Source organism: Rhipicephalus sanguineus, chromosome 9 (assembly GCF_013339695.2).
Source record: "Rhipicephalus sanguineus isolate Rsan-2018 chromosome 9, BIME_Rsan_1.4, whole genome shotgun sequence".
In the NCBI taxonomy this organism is placed as follows: domain Eukaryota; kingdom Metazoa; phylum Arthropoda; class Arachnida; order Ixodida; family Ixodidae; genus Rhipicephalus; species Rhipicephalus sanguineus.
The window spans coordinates 27119600-27143024 of NC_051184.2; the positions used below are offsets into that span (position 1 = coordinate 27119600).

At 44.5% G+C, this 23425-nt stretch overlaps 1 protein-coding gene across 1 annotated transcript in view; it reads left to right on the forward strand.

Annotated features, from left to right (window-relative positions):
- The window catches only part of LOC119404831 (terminal uridylyltransferase 7), a 45362-nt gene that overhangs the window by 15729 nt on the left and 6208 nt on the right, over positions 1-23425 (forward strand). Inside the window, exons 13-27 of the mRNA XM_037671505.2 lie at positions 93-470; positions 1336-1386; positions 1500-1596; positions 2598-2684; positions 3622-3722; positions 4870-5031; positions 5184-5273; positions 7064-7177; positions 10127-10207; positions 11940-12117; positions 15282-15329; positions 16446-16537; positions 19016-19200; positions 21522-21865; positions 22849-23177. Coding sequence (XP_037527433.1) covers positions 93-470; positions 1336-1386; positions 1500-1596; positions 2598-2684; positions 3622-3722; positions 4870-5031; positions 5184-5273; positions 7064-7177; positions 10127-10207; positions 11940-12117; positions 15282-15329; positions 16446-16537; positions 19016-19200; positions 21522-21865; positions 22849-23177 — 2337 coding nt within the window. The remainder of the gene's footprint in view (positions 1-92; positions 471-1335; positions 1387-1499; positions 1597-2597; positions 2685-3621; positions 3723-4869; positions 5032-5183; positions 5274-7063; positions 7178-10126; positions 10208-11939; positions 12118-15281; positions 15330-16445; positions 16538-19015; positions 19201-21521; positions 21866-22848; positions 23178-23425) is intronic.

Below are 23425 nucleotides of genomic sequence, written 5' to 3' on the forward strand. Positions count from 1 at the left end.
TTTCACCTATGTGCCGTTTATTTATTTTCAGTGTTACGGCAGTTGAGTTCGTTTCATTACATTATTTTTTTCTGTTGCACTTTGCCACGCAGCGAAAGGAACGGCACGACTCGACGGACGAGTTGGCCGGAGCCAAAGCAACGGATGACGAGGACGAGGAAGAGGAGGACGACGACGATGCCAGCAGCTGCTCGTCGGGCCCGGCCCACGACACGGACGAGCAAGACCCGGACTTGTCGTTCGCCGAGGTCGCAAAGGTCGTCACCAACCTCGACCTCGGGCCGGACCCTGTCAAGTCGAAGAGTCACAAAAAGAAAGAAACCTCCCAGCCAGCTCCACAGGCTCCACCTGTTCAACAGTTTGTGAAGCCCGGACCGCCGATACCTCAGCGGATTCTTGACGACCTTGACATGTGCACCGTTGAGGACTTCAGCTACAGCTTCTCGCGGAAGACGCTGGCCAATGGGCGGGTACGAGAAAAACTCTTGGCTTACTCCTATTCTCAGTTATTGTTAAAGAAGGACTCTGGTCTTTCAAGATGTAAAATCATGAAAAAAAAATCAGTTTTTTGAAAACAGCATTTTTGCAAAATACAGGCATTGCCACAAGTACTGACCAAGTTTCTTGCACCTTGGATTGATGTTTCGGCCACAGCAGTAATTTATACCACAAAAACAGGCTATATTCTAAATGAAAAGAAGCACAAAACTTGAGTTTTTCATGTTATGAGGCTGTTGAATGATGTATACTGTCGCAGTAGTCATGCAGGTTATATCCCTGGTGGCTACTAATAATCTAACAAACAATTTTTCACATATTGTGTTACATAAGGTTCAAGATTGGCATTATTTGTTTTCCTGCATTGTCTCAAAACCTAAATTTTTGAATCCTTGCAACTTTTCGGGAGTGGTTTTTCAGGAATCAAAGCACCTGGAATCGTAATTCTTGTTGCACTACTGAGCTACATGAATATTAAATCACGCAAATGATTTAATATTGGTTTCGCATGCCACTAAAGACTCGTATTCGGCGCAGCATCACTAGCCATTATGTGTCGAATAAATTGCACGCGGCTTCTCATGGTTTGTGTGCAAATCGCACATAGTTGATGTCTGTTGCTTCGTAGAAGCCGACTTGCAGGAGCTGGCTGCGTGATGTAGTGTGTGGCTGCGTGACATAAGCCTGTGAAGTAAGTGAACTATGAAATAGAGGTGCACTCGCTTGCTGCTATTGCTTATTCCAGTTTATCTTAAGTTGCTGTTGCTGAGTTCAGATTTTCTTTTTAATCTATTACAGCAGTTTGTCTAACTGATGTTTTTTTTTACTTGATTTCAGTCTCCTCCTGTCATCTGCTCCTCTTGCCAGAAAAGTGGACATTTGCATGAGGTATGTTTCTTCCACTCTAGAAGCACTTGCTTGCAAGCTCGACGACTCCGTGTTTATCTTATTTGCGGAGTTTGACAGTTCGTCGAATACTAAGCAAGCTGCTTCTTATACAGGACTGTCCTGATCACCGCCTTCCTGAGCTGAAGCCATTGCCAGACATGACGCGGAGTTACACCAAAATACTCAACGACGTCTGTCAAGATGTGATGAGTGAGTCTGATCTATCAGATGTACTGTTTTCATTTCCACGCTTTAGAACACACTTTTGCACAGAGCAGTCTTCTGTAACAACCTTTTCAAGACTTGGTGCACAGCTCGGTAAGAGAGAAGAAACCAAGGATAACAGAGAAGGCCAGTATCAGCACGTGTCATGACACGTGCGGACATTGGCCTTCGATATCACTGTACCCACCACCTACTATATTCCGTGTTTTTCACAATAAATTTCAGCTGCAAGTAAGCGCCTCTTGTTTGTCTGCCCTAGTCCACGTCCTTTTTTCATGCTTCACCCTCGCTCATCATGGAACACCGGCTAGCCTCACAGCCACCCTTATGAAATGAAGGTGGTGGAAATCAAAGTGCATGCACCTTAAATTGTTGTGTGTCAATCCATGAGGGCTATACCTTCCAGATGATGCCACATAGCGTTTCACGATAGCGATGTGGAGTGCTTTTTTTTACTAGTTATGATGGCATATTAAATGAGATCCGGTACATTCAGGCAAAAAGGTTGGCTTTGCCACATATTCATAGTTGTTTTATTGCTGTGCAAGAGCATTTAATTGCTCTACAATAGTTAATTATCCCTATATTTTTTTTTCTTCATGATATTGCGCACATAGTTTGAACGAGTCACCATGCCGCTGCAATTTATCGCTTGCCGTAGATCTCGAGACACAGCCACCAAATGCTTTGTTCTTTTTCATTTTAAGACACTTTGAAGCTTTTCAGTGGTGTAATAGAAATGTGTCACAGTGTCATACATTGCATCTATTTCAGTGCATGTCACAGGCAGATATTGTGCATTAGATTGCTCAAAACTGTTTCCTAGCAGTATGAAGAACTTGAATGGGTTGAGATGGTTGTTGCAGTCGCTTCTTGTTTCATTTTGTGCAAAACATATAGTATTCACATGTTGCGGTTGTATCATAAGAGCACTGCACTACTGAGTAAATAACGACAGATTGATGGTTTGGTCTTTTTACCTCTAGAAATCTGTACTCCTGATCCAGAAGAGGAAGCATGTCGTGAGAAACTGCTCCGTGAACTTGAATCATTCATCCGCAAGAAGTACAAAGGTAGGAGAAGGCTTCTCCTGAACTTTGCTAGAAAGGCATTGTGTTGAATATGTGTTATTATTGACGACATTACAGTAAAACCTCTTTAATATGGAGCTGCTTTGGGCATACTAACAGTTAAAACGTAGTCGCGATGAACTTCTCATGGAGCCCCGTAGAGCTAATTTATTCACCGATCGCTTCAACTGTAGTGGTTCATCCTATGCCGTCCAGTTAGTGCATACTGCAATAAGTTCGCAGGAGCACACAAGTGTTAAAAAAACCCAAGTTCGCCAACGTTGCTGCCATAAATCCCAGGAGGCAGGATTTAGAAGTGGTGCCTTTTGATTGGTTAAGGCAGGTTGCCACACGCTCGTTTCCAATAGCGCGCTAAAATATACAGTTATGGTGAATCAGTGGCACATGTACAAATTTTGGATACCAGAAATTTGCTCCATGAGGGCCGTGCTTTAGTGCTTTTCCTTATTTTCTTATTTTCTTATTTGTTCATTTATGTATACGCTGTGTGCCCTAGATGGATCCAGGCAGAGTAGGCAGAAGCAGAAACGTGTAAAATGTACAACATTGCAGCGTGATAGGAGCAAGTGATGTTTTGGACAAGTGACTTAAAGCGAGTGTTCCTTGCGTGTTTTAGTCTGTAGTAAAAGTTCTTAAATGCAAAGGCTCTTGTATAGCGTTAAAAAATTAGGTTTGGCTTGTCATGTTAATCTAGTTTCTGGTGATCACAGGTGCTGTTTCGGGCCAGTAGCGAGCTTCCTAGTCACATAGATATCATATAGACAGCACACTTTAAAAGTAGCAGTTCTAAGGAACAAGCTCCGTTTGATCTTTTCCCAAAATTGGGACCTGCTTTTATGTGCTTTGTCAACATTTCATTTTTTTATACCTATAGTACAATGAATAATCGCGCACTCTTTTATGTGCTCATCGAACACAGATGCCAAACTCACGCTGTACGGCTCATCATGCAACGGCTTTGGCCTAATCCGTAGTGATCTCGATATCTGTTTGACATTCGAGCACAGTAAAGATGGCAAGGTAAGTGACTACTCCAAAACTTATGCTTAAAGGGGTGGTGCCATCAAATTTCGAGGCTATAACAAGCCTGTTGTGGGTTTCCTCTGTATGCAAGGACACTCCACACGAAGGTTCGGACACAGCAAACGTTTAGAATATATTTTAATTCACTTCCAAAGTGTACCTAAATGCCCATTCTCCCGATCAAAACCCATCGCTAGCGCGCCAACATTGACGTAGATCTGTAGGATGGACAACAAAAGTTGTAGTGACGTCACACCAGATCTGCTGTAGTGACGTGAGTGACCTGCGGACCTCCGCCACCTCCGCAATGTACGTACCGGCTGTATAGTGAACTAGAATATATTCTAGTTCACTATAGTACCGGCAAAGCATCGGTTGCTGCATCACTCGCCGAGTTTCGATCGTTTTCTGGCTAAGTGCGTCACAGCCTTGTGTGGTCACGTGACCACGCCTCCTACACTTCTACGTCATTGCCCAACCTCGGCGCCCAGAAACCGAAACCGAAAGTTGTCCACATCAAAAGGCGATACTAAATTATTTAGCGAGAATACATGAATCTTGGTGCGTGCATCGTTCTTCCTGGAGCTATAGGAAACGCTTACAGCAAAGAACAGGCAAGCCACAAACATGGTGGCACCACCCCTTTAAACAGTGTATGCGAGAAAAAAAACAAATAGCTACCATTACAGTCCTGTCTGACTTGCATGACTTCTCTGTTAGTAATCTGTGAGAACATATTTTGTGTTCTGCATGTTCACCCTATTGAACGACAGTTCTCACCATTCGCTTCAGTAAACTGGAAGTTATAAGCTGACGTCATCTTGGGTAATGAGAAGCTTGGCGCATGCGACACTTTGTGTCAAGCGTGTAACTTAATGATTTTGTTGTTCCTGGCTTTTCGGTGTTGTACAGTTATGAATGTACTAATCTGATTGCACAAGCGCAGTTCAAGCAAGTGTACTTAAGTAGTATTTAGAACCTTGACAGACTGGTTTACTGCTAGAACCACCTCCAAGAGCTGTTGTGTCACTGGGATTTTGTTGGGTCTGAAAGAATATACATGTTGTCACTTGTGCCTGTAGCTGTTTTTCTTAATTTTTTAAATGATATAATGATGCACGATAGAGAAAACTGTTGCTTGTAGGACTTTTGCCACAAAGAAAAGATTCTGGACCTCGCAAAGGAGCTCAACGATCACAAGAACTTGAAGAGGATTACTGCTATCACCTCTGCCAAGGTCCCGATTGTCAAGTTCTATCACAGACCAACACAACTAGAGGGGGACATCAGCTTCTATAACACTTTGGTATGTAGTGAGTGTTCGAGAAGCCTGTTTCTTTTCGTGTTGATGTGTTTAGAGAAACGTAATGAAACATGTTACTATGCTTCAGTTCAAGCACACTTCGCATCTTGAAGTAAACAGAAGTCCTGATATTTTTCATTTCTTCTATTTTTTAGGCCCAGCACAACACGAGGCTGCTCAAGGTGTACAGTCAAATTGATGAGCGGGTCCGAGTACTTGGATACACTTTCAAACACTTCGCAAAGGTAATGGGTCCCCTCCTGTTCCTTAACTGCTGGTGAGATGTGGCTTTAAATGGGGACGTCACAATAAAAGCTATCTTTGGTTACTTGGGGGCCAAAATTGGTGAAACTTGGCACCTAAATGCGATTCGATATGCTGATATTATACAGTTGAACCCCCTTTATAAGAGGCACTGATATAAGAGACAATTGGGTATAATAGATGCCTGTGTGCCTACATAGAGATGGAGGTTGATAAGAAAATGAGAATGTGGTACTCTGCCTATAAGAAACCTTTCATATACGAGACAAGAATTGCTCTTCGGTGCATGTCTCTTATAAAGGGGTTCAACTGTGACTAAAATTGATTTTGAGCTATCTGTTATAGTTTGCGAGTCACAACACTTATAGTCATCCCCAAATTGATTAATTAATAGGATATAAGTTCAAGGCTTTGCATTGACATATTCACAATGGCCTATTCATTGCTATGAAGCTGTTGGTTTATTTTAATGTTCCAATGAGCACAAGATATATATTTTTTTAACGTCTTATACATATATAGTCTTAATATATGCATGATATGCAGAAAAAAATGGACAGCTTTATAGCCCTTGTCAATGTTTCATGATCTGAGTGCGAAAAACAATGATTCGATCTTACTTGTGAAATCGCTCAGGGATGACTGAAAGCATCTGCACAAAATGAAACTGAGAAAATTGAGCTGAAAAAAATAGAGCTCAGAACGAGCTGGTGTTATTTTTCATTGGAGAAGCATGGCAGTGTGGCACTGTGCCCATTGTATCTTGATAAGGATCAGCAGACTGCTCATTCTTTTGTACACATTATCTTCTCATCACAAAGTTTGCATTGAAGCCATAGACAGGACAAAAGTCGCTTAGCTTGCTGCAGTGGCAGCGTTCCTTATGCTAGTGTTTTGTTGAGTTATGCCAGAGCGGATGCTAAAGGAGTTAGCTGCTAGCCTTACTTCAAGCAGACGGTTCATACCTTTGTACATGTTTTGTTCTCATCATGAAGTTTGCGTTGAAGCCATATGTAGCGCAAAAGTCGCTTAGCTCGCTGCAGTGGCTGCATTTTGTTTAGTTACGTCAGATCGGATGCTAAAGGAGTTAGCTGCTAGCCTTACTTCAGGCATACAGCTCATACCTTTGTACGTGTTTTGTTCTCATCAAGAAGTTTGCGTTGAAGCCATAGGCAGCACAAAAGTCGCTTAGCTCGCTGCAGCGGCTGCGTTTTCTTACGCTAGCGTTTCGTTGAGTTACGCCAGATCGGATGCTAAAGGAGCTGCTCGCCTTACTTTATATTGTCTTGTGGTTTTGACACTGAAGGCTGCAGATTACTTCACCCTTATTTCATAACTGTGACATTTTCTCCTTTTTGAGCGTGATGGAAAGCCATAGTCAAAAGGAAAGTTACTGAAAGAGCTGATGCCACACTGTGGGTGTATCATTTAAACTGTATAATCGCACTGCCATATGTTGTTGACACCAACCACAGTGCAAGAGTCAAATCTGAAAGGGAGCTATACTGACATTGCTGTGTGGGAGTCAAATCTAAAGGGGTGTGTTACTGACGCTGTTTGTGCTGCAGTTTGGGAGTCTGAATTTAGAGGGGGACTGTTGCTTTCTTTCGTGGAATGAATTCAGGCAGAGCAGGCACTAGCATCAGCATTACACCCTTTAAAAGCATAACAGACTAGCATTGTCATCCATTGTAAAGCTACCCGGTCATATCATTTAGCAATTAGTGTTTGCAGAGTCCATCAACTTACGAGGCATGTTACTTACTTCCAGACTTGTGCCATCGGTGACGCGTCACGGGGAAGCCTTTCCTCATATGCATACATCCTTCTAACGCTGTATTATCTCCAGCAGTGCAAACCGCCCGTGATCCCTGTCCTCCAGGAGGTAAGCTCGGTGTCTATGCAGTCCCTGCAGCAGCTGCTAGGCAGTGCGATTTCTGTGTTGGTGTGAGTGCAAAGATGATCAAGAAAAGTTATGAGAAGTGAGGGGCATGAATTTTTCAGTGTCACCATCACGAAGCCAAGAAAAGTGCAAGGAAAACAAGCTATCATTTTAACTGAAATGCAACGATAAAATGACAGAAAAAAAAGAAAGTCAGAATGGATAAAAAAAGTTTCATTTAAGAAAATAACACACGATGGTCTTTTGCCTGTCTTCATTTCTTTGCATTGCTCTTTCCACATTTCAATTCAGGAAGCATATAACTCTTCCTCTGGTTTGCTTAATTAGCTTGTTTTTTCGTCTATTTTACATTTGTATCTTTTCTACATGTTAGTTTTAATGAAACAGTTAACTTTTCCTATGCTTTTGTTGATGTAATTGTCTTTTCGCTTTGTGCAGTGGCAAAAATTTATAGAGTGCGTCATTACATTGGAAGACAGCTGCAGCTAAGTGCAATTTCTATCTCTGTCGGTCGTGATTGTGATAGTTCCTTGATCGTGATTGGGCTGTTTGCACAAGTTGCAGACAAGAGCTAGTTGCAGCCGAGAAGTTTGATCCTGATCGTGGCTTTGGGATCGAGAAGGCCTGAAAATATTCGTCATTGATATTTCTCGATGAAGCTTCTTTTTTCTCCACAATAACTTTTTGCCATTGCGATTCGTCGGAAAACCTTTCAGTGTTTGCTCATTTAAATGCATTCGAACATCTGGGTTGCACACTGCAATTCTCTGAAGTGCATGGCTGCTTAGTGTTCAGCACATGGTTGTTGCAGTTATAGTGCAGATAGTTGCAAGTCCGGCGGGCATCATTATGAGTGGTCTAGGCTGTATTCGCAGAAGTTACCTTTTTAACAGCGAAGCTGTATAACCCATATATGCCTCTGATGCACTTGAAAATCAATGGAAAAGGAAATGGGGTTGCTTTAAGACAGCACCATGTTTGACGTCTGCATCCCATGTCAGTGGGCATGGGCTGAAGATTGTCGTTGCGAATGCTTCATGCTGCTTGAGTTACGTCAGCGAAAAGCTGGTGGAGATACAAAATTTCAAAAATATATTTCTCAAGTTAAAAAAATAATACCCTTTTGTAACTTTTCCTATGTTCAGCTAATACATAGAGCTTTCAAATGAAGTATCGTGCATATTTTTAGTCTGACCACCAAGGCAAGTTTTTTGACACTGAATACAGAGCTTTTCTAAAAAAAAAAAAGTGAAATTCGCAATTTTTTTTTCAGGCGATCTGCTACACCTTCAGCACCTAAATTATTTTTCTTTTGTAGTATGTCGAGCAGGCCACAAGTATATAATTCATTTCTACCCTTTGAGATTGCCTTGTTCCTGAAAAAAAATATCAAACTTTGCAACTTTATTCAATTTTGCACGTGTGAAAAGCTCTCGAATCGATATACGTAAATAAGTCATTATTTTTACAGTTACATCAGTTCCTTAGCTTGCCGGAAATAACATATTATTGAGTGCATACCATAAACATCCTTTTAAAGGGGTCATGAACCACTTTTCCAAGTAATGATGTAATGACCTCAGTATCGGAGTTTACTGCCTCCCGAATCGATTGCCGCAAAAATTTCTCGAATCCGTCAAGAATCAGCGGAGTTACGGGGGTTTGGCGCACGCTCCGAGCGCTTTCTCTCTTTTCTCGTGCTGACAAGCGCACTGGAAGCTAGACAGGGAGGGATGGCATGGGGGAAAGAAGTTACGTCAGCGCGCGTCATGAAACGCGATCGCTCTCCCGCTGTGATTCGCTCGCGCGAGTGCGGCTACCGTGTACTGAGGAGTGCGGCGCCGGCAAGTGGCGGCACCCCGCGGCAAGAAGCGCATCTGATCCGAACGCCGCTCTCGATTTACATCGGCTATCGGCCAATAAGCATGCTATGTCTCTTGCGACGTAAACTGCCAGATCCGTGACGTAAACTGCCAGACGCCCCGCCCACCGACGAGAGTGAGAACCGGCCTCTGTTTGAAAAGAGGGCGCCTGGGGAAACGGCAACTTCGCGCTCCGCTTGTGGCCTTTACGCGGCGCGCACGACTGTAGTATTTGGCAGAGCAGTTCATAGCCGTGTCAGCTTTCCGCAGGATGTGTTTTTTCAACAAGCCCAAGGGGTGCTTCATGACCCCTTTAAAAAAATTGTTGTTTGATGCCCTTTAGCTCAGTCGACGCAAAACTACAGACTCCCACAAATAGGCGGGAAAATTTTTCGCAGCAGAAATAAACGAGCAGAACGAGTTTCGAACTTCAAGAAAAACATGGAAATTTTTTCAGCCATATTTGTGATGGTTGGAAAAATGCTGGATGATTTGGCATGGAATGATCCGGCCGTAAGAACTTTGGTGTCCGCAGAAGACCACAGGTGGGTATGTGCCACAGGAATTGGGCAAGCCCCACTACTGAGTACAGCAGGTGCGAGCGTTAAACGTAAACTCTGCTCGTGAAGTGAAGCACGTGACACTTGAAAGAGAGAGAGAGAGAGAAAGAAATAGAAAGAAAAATAGTGAGAAATAAAAGGAATAAAGACATAAAAAGATAGACACAGAAAGATATAGAAAGAGAGAGAAAGGAAGAGAAACTGACACAAGAAAGAGATAGAAAAAAAAACTGAGAGCAAGACTGAAAGAGAGAAAGGGAAGATAAATAAGATACAAAGAATGAGAAAGAGAAAGAAATAGATAGAGAAAAAAAGAAATAGAAAGCAACAGGTACAAAAAACAGATACAAGAAACAGAGAGAAAGAGAAAAGAGAAGAAAAAAAAGAAACCAGGAAGGCCACCCAGCTCTGCTCTTCCTTCAGGCTTGGCACCACTAGTGCAAAGCTGCCATAAGAAATGCAGTGCTGACCTCCGTAATTTTGCAGTGGCGTGCTCTTGTGCCTTGCAGCTGTACCCAGAAGGGGAGCAAAAGCCAGAGGTCATGGTGGAAGGCTGGAATGCATGGTTTTATGACGACGTTGATCACCTGGTAAGTGCTGGCGTCCCTGGAAAGGAAAGAAAGGAAATTAAATTTGAAGGTGTCTTGAAGCAGTTTGGTTGTTGTTCTGTAAACAAGGCTCTTGGGAACGTGTTAGCTGACCGTGTTATTGTTGCTCTACATGCTGCAGAAAGTTTGCAATGTCGTGTCGGGAACGGGCAAAATCGCCTTCTCTCTTTCTCGTTGTGTTGTAATTGGCCATACAGAAATCAGGCTTTTCATGGGCTGCAGTAAAACTGATAGCTAGCCGAGTTGGTATGAATTCATGTTTGAAAATTCAGGTATCTGAAAATTCAGATGTTATCATGGGCTGTTTGACTTCTCAATCACAAGTAGAGTTTGAGAAATATTTGATGTCAAAAAGAAAAGACGTTTCATCATAGTTCGTCTGGTTGCATTCGACGGTGGTCTGCTTGTAGTTTTATTTTCTCCTGCATGCATGTGAGGCGGTGCCCACTGTGCAACATTCATGCTCATTCAAATGTTGTATGCTCCAATTGTGTCGGTCAGTTGCATACCTGCCAAGTCTCCCGGATTACCCGGGAGACTTCCGGATTTTGAACGTTTCTCCCGGTTGTACGGGTCATAGAAAAATCTCCCGGAAATCCAGTTTTGCTCCGCGCGTCCAGTGCTTTGTCTGGCCACATGAGCAAAGTTGTCTGGCCACGTAGTAGAAAGGATTCTTCTTTTTTTTTTAACGATGGTAGAAAGGTTCAACTCAGTTTCATTGCGCATGAAGTAGCTGTGCACTTCGCGCCGCTGTGCTGCCAGCGCAAACGTGTCATAGCGCTGCAGCTGCGTCTTGCCGGTGATGCTCTTCTCAGTTTGGCTCGAGGAATTCAATTTCTTGCACTTCGGGGAGGCAAGTGGGGCCCGCAGAGCTTCAGCCTTGATACGCTTAACTGTTCGCTCGCTCACTCTTGCCCGACGAAATAACTGGTAAGCAAGCGACGACAGGCCTCGCACGCGGAGCGATGTTATTACATGCGCCCATCGCGCGACGGGGACGGCCGGGTCGTTTCATCTCTGCTTCAACCTCGTTCGTCTCTAGCGCTAGCGCGCTTTTACTCGCACATGAAAGAGACGATGCGTAAGCGATGTTATCGGTTTGGGCTCTGTACAAATCAGCGGCGACCGTAAAATCCTGCTGACAGTGTCCATATAATTGCTATCGCAGTACCTCCCCCCCCCCCCCCCGTGGTCGGCATATTTTATACCCCCCCCCCCTTGTTGAGTACATCTCCCGGATTCCGTTTCTCCAAACTTGGCAGGTATGCAGTTGTGTTGTGCTGTGCCCAGTCTGACGGTACTCTCCCATGCATACTATTGCAAATCTCATCAGGTACCAGATTTGCAGGGTTCGCTGTGACCAGATGCCAGCAAAGCTAAAAAGAACTGAAAAAAGAACTAAAGAATGAAAGATATGTGGATCCCATTTTGAAATTCTTGTGAGCCCCTCTAAGTTTTTGCTTGCTTGCTTGCTTGCTTGCTTGCTTGCTTGCTTGCTTGCTTGCTAGCGCCTTTTGCAATTTAGTTCGTTTAGTCAGACAACTTAGATTTTTATTGTCCAACTTACATGCTCGAGTATAGCTGAACAAGGAAGTATCCTCAGAGAGGCAGCAATCGGTGGCTAGTTTATTTGCTGGGCCCTATAAACTGATGGAGCCAAATGTCCGGTCAGTCGATCGACTCGCCAAATATCTTTTTTTTTTTTCCCTTGCAGCAATCTGTGTGGAGTGAGTTCGGTCTCAACAACGAGACTGTCGGAGAGCTGTGGCTCGGCCTCCTCCGTTTCTACACAGAAGAGTTCAACTTCCAAGAGCATGTTGTGAGCATCCGACAGAAGGCTCCTCTGACCAGACTCCAGAAGATGTGGACGTCCAAGTTCATTGCCATTGAAGGTAGGCTTTCACTCGGGGACACAACAAGAAAATGCTGCATCAGCTTAGGCTGATGGTAAAGTACTGTACAGCTCAGAGCATTTACAACGTGACTGCTTTATAGTGCAGGACCGACTATAATGCGGTTTTTTCTGAGTCCTGTTTACCCTCCCCTAGGATGCCAGGTACAGCCGAAACCCACTTATAACGATCCCATATATAAAGATCTATCTGCTAAAATGACCATATTTCGATGCACTAACGATTTTCCTATGCTAACCACTGAAACTACGCCCACATATAGCGAACATTTTTCCAAGGCCTTCTACTTCTACATCGAACGCTTCAATCATGGGTGTGGTAAAAATATGGCGCATACGAAGAAAAAAAAAAAAGAGAGAGAGGCCTTCTAAGGCATGAGAGGCACGCGTAGTCGTGTGTGCCTTGCTCCAGTTTAATTGCGACGAAGATATATCCTAGATCGGTGGGCACCGTACGCAGATTTCTGATGCTGCGAGAGAGGTCGCTTACTTTTCAGTCATTTTTACAGGGGCAGAATGTCGATGAGGAAAAAAGGAATAGGAGGGCAGCATGAAGCCTTGCGGTCATGCTTTCACACGGAAACCTTTTTTGACGCCGTTCTCTACCGCTATGACCGCCTGTGATGAACCAAACAATGCCTTAAAACACAAGAAGCGATAACCTGCGTCCCTGAACCTGTCGACGTCACAATATGCCGCAAAAAGTCTTCAGTCTTTTTGGTAACTGCAAATGCCGGTCGTTCAATGGTTCCGACTTGGCACGATTGCGATGATGCCTTCACGGATAAGCATCAGAAAAGAGCTAAGGCGAGGTGGCGGCTTGCGATGAATGAGCCATTGTGACTTATCACTGACGGCCTTATCACAATCTTCAGAAGCTATCTGCTCGGCTGCACCTGTGGCATACCACATAGACCGCGGTAGAACCGTGCCATGCTGTTGTTCGCAAGTTCGCTGCTGCCACGTCGTGTTAGACCACTTGGAAGTGCGCATCGCTTTGTAGAAAAGAAAGCAGCTCGCTGGAGCCTAGTTGAGCAGCATGGGCACCGAGAAATGTCGATGCACTAACAGAGAGCATACTGCACATGTTATTAGGAGATAAAACCAAGCGTGCCGCGCCTCGTCATGCAGGACTGCCAGGGCATCGTAGAGTGCACGTCGCTTGAAGAAAGCTTGTCTTTGCTGTGTTGAACCAACTGGTTACTTGCCGCACCTGTCCACAGTCTGGAGTGGACCAAGCACGAACACAGCCATGGCAAATGCACGCGTGCGGTACAGCAAGCGGCCCGGCAGTGATGATGCGAGCTGAGTAGGCAATGCGCTGCACGCAACTAGCCAGAGATGATCGGCTCCACGTGGCGGTACGGCGCTTCAGTGAGATGGTGTCAGTTCATTGCAAAGGCGGTTTAATTCACTCGTGAGCGCGCAGCGGGCGTTGATTAACGGCGCGGAGAGGCTTAACTTGTCACCGGAGAGGTCACTTCGTAATAAATATGCACGGGAAAAAAAAAACTGCTTGGTTGCTAATATGTGCACGTTGTGAAGGGCAAGTCCATAGACAACGAACTACTGATATAACAACCACTTTTTTCGGGGCACTTTCGAGTTCGTTATACATGGGTTCGACTGTACACATACGCATACATGGGTATTGTGCAGTTACCCAAGATGAAAGACCGGTTATAATGCGGTTGCCAAAAAATCTTGCTAACAAAAGCGGTAGAGAGCGCGCTTCTCAAAGGAGATGCGCTGCTGGGGGAAGAGTGACGATGTCGTTGCGAAGGAAGAGGGGATGTAGAGCGCAGGGAGGAGAAAGAAAAAAGGAAAAGCTACGCAGTAGCGCTTCGCAGGTGCACGGATTAAGGAAGGAGGGCCTAGGCAACAGAGAAGCCTTTGCACCGGCGCCGGTGTGGCACCGACCACTTGTCAGCCGCGCACGTTCCCCATGTGTGTCCATGACCTCATCGACTGCACTTTTAGTTTCCTGTCAGGAAAATATAAATGTTTGCGTTGCTGTAGAGTGCAACAGATACCGTGCTCGTGACCTCGTCCACAAATGCAAACTTTCGCCTTTGCTGCCAGTACACGGACTTGTAAGCATGGCGGGCTCTTGCCGTGGCTGTGAAATCGAATGGGGTACCATTCAGCACACGGAATTTCGGTCGTCATTCGACATAGTTTCTGTGTAATGTGCATAATCGAGAAGGTCTGAAACGTAGTCGGCGACTTTCCGCAATGGTGCTTTCTTTTGTTAGTCTTTTTTCTTCCTGCGTTCACTTTGTTGGCAACGCGGGTCTTTGGATGTTAACCTTTCAACATTTGGAAATTTAAACGGTTTTAAGCGCCAGGCATTGCATGCCTCGATTCTCCGACACACACAGCTGCTTGCTCAACAAGTTGTGTGCATGTGAAGCCTTTGAAAAATGTTGTTTTGGTTATAATGTGGATATTTGCGACTCCGGCAACTTATGTTGCGTGATTTGCAAACCTTTTTTTTCATATTTTGGAGTTTCAAATTGGGGGCGCGCATAATCCAGAATACACTTAAACATCGATATAATGGACACGAATATAACGAATTATCGGTTATAACGAAGTAAATGAAGAATAGTCTCGTCAGAGACACAGTGTTACTAATAAACGTTTATAACGAATTTTCGGATATAACAAAGTTATTTTCGTGGCAGATGTGACTGTTATAATGAGGTTTGAGTGTAATACGAAATAGACGTGCGCAACTACCTTGCAGCTATCTTCAGTCTGCAAAATAACTTTCCTCTGACACGAACTTTCATGATGACAGTGTCGCATCGCCATTTACACTTCATTTCGAACAGATATAAGCGCAACCGAGTTACAGGTGGGCATGAAATCGACCTCCGCAAACCCACAACAAACTGTGCTCTGTTGGCATTTTGTAAAGGCGATTACAGTGCATTTGCCCGTTTTGATAATTCCAGAGCTGTGAATACAGTTCTGGTTGTCTGCGCATAATATGCGCAGACAATTGTCTGCGCATAATAATGCGCAGACAATTTGCAGAACCATTCTATTGGAAAAAAATGTGCGCGCTAGGTTAGAGTGAGTATGGTAGTTACATCGCATGGCTGCTTATTGAAACCCCGTCACTGGTTCTGTTTGCAGATCCTTTTGACCTGGATCATAACCTTGGCAGTGGAGTGACGAAGAGCAGTAAGTGTTCCAATAATGTGGAAGTTCGAGTTGCTTCGACATTTCCTAAAGAATGTCTGCTTGACCTGCATGTCATGTTTTGCATCTTATAATGCGATAATAAAGAGGCCGCGCGACAGAAAATGTGGTGTTCACGTCAGTGGCACTGTCTGTGAGCGAGAAATCCCAGTGGCGCAAGGAATAACAATCCTAGTGCGAGCGATAATCGAACCGGGCATTCTGTGTGGCAGTCAAGTATTCTACCACAGCAACGCCAGTGCTTAAAACTTGCTTAATTTGCTCTGAACTTCTAGATGTATTCGTTCAAGTGCTACATCACACTAAGTTTACTGTGATACATCAGATGCTTTGTTTATGAATGCAAGGAAAAGCACAAAAACGAGGAAAAATAAAGTTCTAAAAGTTCCATTGCGGCTCTATAAGCCCACTACGGCTTATGTATAGCAATGCTGTGGTATTTTAATGCAAGACAAACTGCTGGTTGTAGTTGCATGTCTGTGCAGATCCCTTAATGGGGCCCTGCAAAACTTTTCCAAGTGACCATCGAATGGCTTCACTAAAGAAGTTTATTGCCTCATGAATCCGTCAAGTACGAGCGGATATGTTCCACACTGTAATTGCTTTCTTTTTTCTCTCGTCCCGATGAATGGCTGGAAGCTAAGCAGGGAGGGATGGCATGGAGAAAAAGAAGTTATGTCACGCGCACGTCATAACCTTGAGCACTTTGCCTTTCTTTTTCCTTTGTACGCGCGGATTACTTTATATGTGATCGCGCGCGGGCACGTGGTGGCCTGCCGCGGCGGCCACAGTAACTATGCAGCCCACGATGCACAAATCAGCCAATGGCCGTGAAATTGGGCATATGGCACGTTTATTTGGGTATATGGCTTTATTTGTAGAAAGAAGAGGGAATGATCTCTAGCTGACTGAGAATTAATTGTAAATTCCAACCGCATGCTGCGCTATAATGTTTCGCTCGCGTGTTCTCAGGAGCCTCGACTACTGACCGTGCTGAAAAAGTGTTGCAGGGCCCCTGTGTGGATGCCTTCCTGCTTAAAATTGGCATCTGTTTCCCTCAGTGGTTGGCTTCTTATTTCTCGTGCATCTTGTTTGCAGTGAGCACATACATCATGAAGACCTTGATCAAAGGAAGGTCGCACTTCGGAACGCCCGTTCGCAGGCCGCCTGCCCCTTATGCCACGTTCCTTGTAAGTGTTGCGGAACTTGATGCTGCTGGAAAGCTTTAGCATGGCCTTATCGAGGTGAGAGTGTGGCTCCAGGCATAAGTTCGTTTTTACGACAACCTAGTCAAACGTAGGTTGACAAACTATGATGAAATTAAATCCATGCTGTCATCAACGATGTTTTCATTTCCCAGTCCTAGCCCCATTGGAAACTGTATGTCTTTCTTTTTTTCTCAGCTTAGTGAAGTAACTTTGTGCCACAGTTTCGATTTAACGTAATACCTGTGCATTGCATACATGCAAGTCCCGTTAAACATTTCCATAAGCCTATAGTACAAACCTAATTAATTTGGACCTATTTGGTAGTACTTAAGTTAACTCGCTGATGCAAGCTAGAAACCTAGCTTGCTGCATGCTGATGCAAGTTAGTTTTCTTCTGCAGTGGTTGTAGAAAGCAGCAGTTCTCTATTGATTTGGTGTGTATAGGCTGCACGCGCCTTCAGAACTGAGTAGATGCTCCGATTGCATCGTTGGCAGTCACAGTTTTGTCCGCAGCAGATGCAGCACGGCGCTCAGTAGTTTCGTTTCGACTGTGTGCGTGTACGCTGCGCGGGTACCTTGAGAACTGTGTGGACGCTGCCTGTGATTGCGCCATTAGCAACCACGGTTTCTTCTGCAGAAGCTTCGTTATGACTCTATGTGCATGTTGCTTGCAATGTCACAAAACTCTAACATGGCAGAATTTGTTGAAGATCGAAGGTGTTTCAGTCACGGTCCGCACGCTGGTGTATAACTTGCCTGCTACATAATGATGGACGAACGATATGTTGCTGGCCATGTCGCCCACAGTATTGCGTGTGCGTGTGGTGGTATTAGTGGTGGCATTATGGGAGAAAGGACGGGTACAGAGCACATTTTGGACTATTTAGTCACTAGGTCTTGTGCCGTAGTCGCATTGTGGAGGAAGTTGCGGGATGACAAGAAATGTGGCTTTTACACTGCTCTAATGCAAAATAAGTAGGGGTGTGCGAATATTCGACTTTCAGTTAGCTAGTATTCGAAGTTTCGTATAATTCGACAGGACGAATATCTAAAGCACGACAAAGGTCAATAATGCAACTTGGTGAAGGTGGTGTGGCCAGAACTAATGCTAACATCGTTACAGTCAGCCTTTCGTTAAAACTTTCAGTGATATCCTGGTTCGAAGGCGAGCGCATGTTTATCTCATAGGAGATCGTCATTTCTGCAGTTAAAAAGACACACACGAGAAAACTGTCAAGGCCTTCACAACTTCGCTTCCAAAACGAAAGCACGGACTTCTTGCGTAGTTCGGTCGCGTGTGCCGCAAGCACCGTATTACGTCTCGACTTTGACCCGCGAAATCCTCGCTGATTGGCTTCACATGGGAAAATTTGTTCACGCTGTGTCACTGCCGCACCACACGTTCAGAAACGTCCATCGTTCCGGCACGCAGTTAAAACGCTGCTGTGAATGGGCGCCCGAAGGTTTGGGGCCCTTAGCACTCATGACGATGAATCACAACATTACCATTGTTGTTTCTTTCAATTTTCCATAAAAACTTTGGTATTCGATATTCAATATTTTTGGCCACTATTCGGCACTATTCGATTTGAATTCGATTCGAGATGAAATTTCACTATTCGCACACCTCTAAAAATAAGGATAGGATTGCCTATTCATGCAGAAGATAAAAGTATATTGATCTAAGAGACATTTCTTTATCGTTTTCCTGATACTAACAGTTATTTAGTATTTGCTTGATTCGGTGATTTTCTCCAGACCCTTCAAATTCGAACTAACGAGGTTTTGCTGCAGTAAAAATTGCTTGAGAGAGAATGGGGAACATTGCTGGTGACCCTTCGTTGCAGGTGGACGAAAAATAACACTCCAACAATGTAAATTTCTGTATAATGAAGTTTTCTGCTGCAAGTTGGTAAAATTGGCTTCGGTAGATGTCCTAATAACTGGGCAGTCAGAAAAAATTAATGTCATTAACAAAAGAATGCCTTGTTTAACTAAAAAGCTGATTGCCCATTATTTTGACTTGGCTACTATGCTTTTGCACTTCTGAGTGCAAGGTTGCAGGTTTGACTCCCAACAGTGGTAAATGCTTCTTGATCATGTTTGAAATGCACAAGTACAGTAGACTATCACTAAACAGAACTACTGCTTGAATGGAACAACTGCATCTAATACAATTGGTTTCGTACATGGATTCTGCACCCCTGTTCATCTCTCAGTGAATAGAACTCCTGTTAAATGGAACACATTTTCCTGGTTCCTTCAGGTTCCGTTTAACGAGAGTCTACTGTACTTCCAGGTGTTTGTTAACGTAAAAAAATACAACATAATAAGAAGTTCATGTTAATGTAATTTCACTGTACTCACTTTTAGTCTTTCAGTTGTCGCTTTGCCATCTAAGCAGATGCAACTGCTGCAAGCAAGGCTTGTACTACATTTGGCGGCCTGTTATTTCTCCAGGCATACTTTTTCGATGCCCGGAACCTTGTGGAGGGGTCACCACCGAATGACCGAGGCTGCCGCATCTGCGGGAAGATAGGCCACCGCATGAAACAGTGTCCAAATCGTAACAAGAACAACGGGGGCAAGGACAAAGACGCAACTGGAGGCAACAATCGGGGAGCATGGGCTCAGCAGGACCAAAGGCATGTGTTTTGAGCTTGTTGTGTAAACCTCTAGTTATACAGAATAGGAGTGCAATAAAATGGAACACGGTCAACCCAGCCGTCCTGCGTTTAGGACAGTGGGCAAATAAGGTGTCAGGGGGAGATGCGAGTGAAAGATTGCAGCTGTACGTATGACGTAGAATGACGTAGTGAATGGCGTAGAAAGTGATGACGTGAAAATGACACTGACATGGCTCGCTTGCCTGGAAGTGTCCTTCAAGCGGAAATTGTGGACCTGGACAAGTGGTCCTCGTCCAGTGAAGACGACGATAGTGAGCCAGCCAAAAAAAGTCACAAATCCAGCCCTCGATCGAAAAGGCGAGTCTTGAGTGCAAAGTTACTCCAGACCGAGTGGTCAGGTGACCAACACGATGGAAGTTTTATTTATTTTATTTTTTTTACTCCGGCGGAAGCATTCAAGAATTTCTTTGAGAGTGACGTCATCTCACTTCTTGTACGGGAAAGTAAGCTCGATACGGATAAAAAAAGTCAATGAAAGGGAAAAAATGGTACTCTTCTCCGTTTGCCTACCTTCTTCACGCATCTGTGAACAACACTGTACAGATGTATAAGAAAAAGAATGGAAACATCGAGCATCTTCCATTTCGGAGGTCGATTGCACTGGCCTAACTCAAGAAATACGTATGGAAGCCGTTCTGTCGAAAATCTCTCTTGTCCACCATTCAGGCACAGTCGTTTTGACCACACTGACCATATTGTTGCCCTTAATTGCAAATAGACGAGGTGTTCTCACTTCTACGAGAAAACAACTCGGTGAGCAATGTGCAACGTTGGTGTGCATGTGAAATGCTTCAAGGTTTACCACACTAGCACGTAGCAGCCCATATAACCAGTGTCCTACATGTAGGACGGCTTGGAAAACAGTGTTGCACTTACCTGTCAGTAAGTAAAAAATTGGTACATTTTGTTGAGGGTACAAGTGCCCGATTTGTGAAGAAAAATATGTTTCCTCAATTTTTCTGAGTTTGGGCATTATATGGGTTAAGCAGTGCTCCGGGAAAATGTACTTAGCTTCTTAGAGAACACAAGTCTTCAATAAGATTTAAAGAAAACTTGTCCCCATTTCTCATTTCACATAACTCTTCAGCAATAGTACCTTGTCGTTAGAGGTTTTTAGTTTGTATGTTCCCGTAATACCGTATGAAATCTGTGCATGCGCATGCCTTTATGGAACATAGACATGCTTTCACGGAACGTAAACTACTCGCCGTTTTACGTTTACGGCCTTATCTCGCGAATTCACATTATTTGTGGATACTTGCGAGATCCTGTTCATGGAGACTACAGCCGTTGAATCTCGATCACGGCCTCCTCTATAAAATGGTCGAGATAAGTCAAAGTGTGAGTGCAAATTGCGACTGCATTGTTTGAGTTAGGTTATCGTAGCCGTAAACATGAGAAACTGGATAGGTGGTGCCATCTGGCGAGGCGGAGATGAACCAGGCAAGCACGAAATTGTTATTGCGAAAACACGGATCATTCTACCTCCCTGCTGGTGTAAATTCCTTGCAGTGGCATAATTCTGAATGAGCTGCCTTTTAAATCTTCTTTTTCCATTTGAAAACACTCTGACGTTGCGACGTTTGTAATAATTGTGGTTACAAAAAGCGTCGCAAGATGGCGACACGATTGTCTGGTAACCCGGTATTCCGCGTACCCCTTTGTGTATATCGGAATACCAAATACACTAAAAGCCTATATTACGATTTTTATGCAGTGGTGATTGAATCTTATCTAAATTAAGTATAGCTTAAATGCAGTTATCATCATCATTTTGATCTGTGCTTGTTTATGTTTACTGTATCATGCGTTTTCTTGCTACCGCCGCAATCTGCCATGTATTTGAAATTTGCGTATCCCCCATTTTAATTAGTGTTGTGTACTTTCACCATATCTCGTGTTCTGTTGCCATCACCGCCTCTGCCTGTTGTATGTAGGTGAGTGGGATCGTAGTCAAGCGGATGGTCTCCTTTATTCCCGTCCCCTCAAACAACTTTGTGTTGGTGTAAATACAACCGTTATTATTATTATTATTATTTAGTGATTTGTGCAAACATGTACGTTTATGTGCATACGTATTACGAATGGGGAGCTAAAAATTTGCTAAAACATGTGTTCCGGTAATGTTAAAAAGTATATGAACAAGCTAAAAACCTCTATTGGCACATTGTAACAGTAGTTTTGTTTTGTGCCACTAAAGCCAGCACCACCAACTAGCCTCTCCTCTTCAGAAGGTGGAAGTGCCTTGCTCAGTGAATTGACCGGCTTTCCCTTTGCAGTGGTGGGCCTAGGAACTTCAAGTTCCGGCCACGGCAGCCGCATCAGCAGAATGTCGACCCAGAGGAGATGAACGCGGAGCAGCAGCCGAATCGGGAGAACCTGAACCCACAGCGGCTCAATCAGTCGCAGCTGGGTCCTATGCTACATCGGAGACCACGAGCCGGAGCGCTGCCACCGCGTCAGGCTAGAAATCGTGCACAAGAGGACCAGCGGCATGCCTCACACCACCAGCAACAGGCTCAACACCAGCACCAACAGCAACAAGTGCAACACAACCAGCAACAGGTGCCGCACCAACAGCAACAAGCGCAGCACCACCAGCCACAGGGTGCGCCAGCTGAGGGTAAGACTCCTGGCCATAGGCGATCTCTGCTTTGGTCTCTGACAGTTTGGCAATCGTGCACGTTGGGCCCCTTTAAAGTATTAAAGGGTCCCTGCGACACTTTTTCAGCATGCTCGGAGAACGTTGCCGATCAGTAGTCAAGGCTTTTGAGAAAACGTGGGACAAACATTGTAGCACAACACACAGCCTGGAATTTGCAATTAATGCTCAAAGTCGGCTAGAAATCGCTCACTCTTCTTTCGGCAAATGATGCCATAAGCTCAAAGTCCATGGCCATTGGACAATATGAGCATTGCGAGCTGCATGGTTACCGCAGCTGCCGCGAAATGCTGCTATGTGCCTCCACGCACGCTCGCCATCACACTGAAAGTAAGCCACGTGTTCGAAGAAAAAAAAAAGGAACGTGCTCAAGGTCATGACGCGCGCTGACGTACGAACGTGGCTTCTTGCCCCCTTGTCATCTCTCCCCCTCACCCCCCTCCAGCGTAGCTTTCAGCGCGCTCACTGGTACTAAAGGTGAGAGAGAAAGCGCTTAAAACGTGCGACAGATCCATGTGTCTCCACTCGTACTTGGCAGATTTTTGCAGCAGTCTATTCGTGAGACAATAAGCTCCTTTAATGAAGCCATTCGATGATTACTTGGAAAAGTGTTTTAAGTCAGTTAACACTGGTAAATTATCATTTGAGAACTCTATTGTTGTTAATTTTGAGAATAAGGGCTCTTACTGAAAGAGAGAATGAGGGTCAAAGTATCATCCCGAGTGTTAACTACAACTTCTTGCCAGGTGACCAAACTTCATGTCCAAACGAGGTTTATCTCTACTGAGTGTCGAGTTTGGGTGCATGAATTCGGATTTGGTGCGTCACTAAGTCACAAAAGGCTGGAAGATGTTGAGGCCTTTCTTTTGTATTCCACCAGCACTGGGTGCCCTCTCTATGGGAGTCACATGAGCGCCATATGAGTGCTTTTCTATGTTCTGCAGGTCATCCTGGTCTATGTCCTGAAGTACCGCACGGCGGCATCGCGCCACCCGGCGTTGCCCAGGCACAGCTGCAGAGGACACTGCAGAACATGGCAACAGCGGGTCTCCAGATGGGAGCCTCCCGCTGCTTTGTTCCGCACATGGGCCCGCCACCGGCCTTTATGGCTACACCGCCCCTTCGGCCACCCCCGTTCCCAGGCGCTAACGGCCAGACACCTCCTCATCCTGACGTGCAGGTCCTGCTGATGAGGATGCAGCAGCAGCAGCAACAGCAGCAGCCACCGCAGCAGCTGCCACAGGAGATGGGGCACCAGCGATATGGCCAGTGGGTGAGTGAATCAGTGACAGTCAAGTCTACTAGCGTACTTGATCTGAGGAAAATATCTTTTCCAAACATCTTCATCTAATAAGATTCCGATATCTGTTCATGAATCCACACAATAACTTGAATGAATTAAAGAAGGAAATTTTTAAGGGCTCGTTTCTTTGTTTGATACAACATTAATGAAAACCAACTGATAATGAAGCTAAGGAAGGTATAGGAGACGTTAATTTTACTGTTTTAACTGTATTGTAG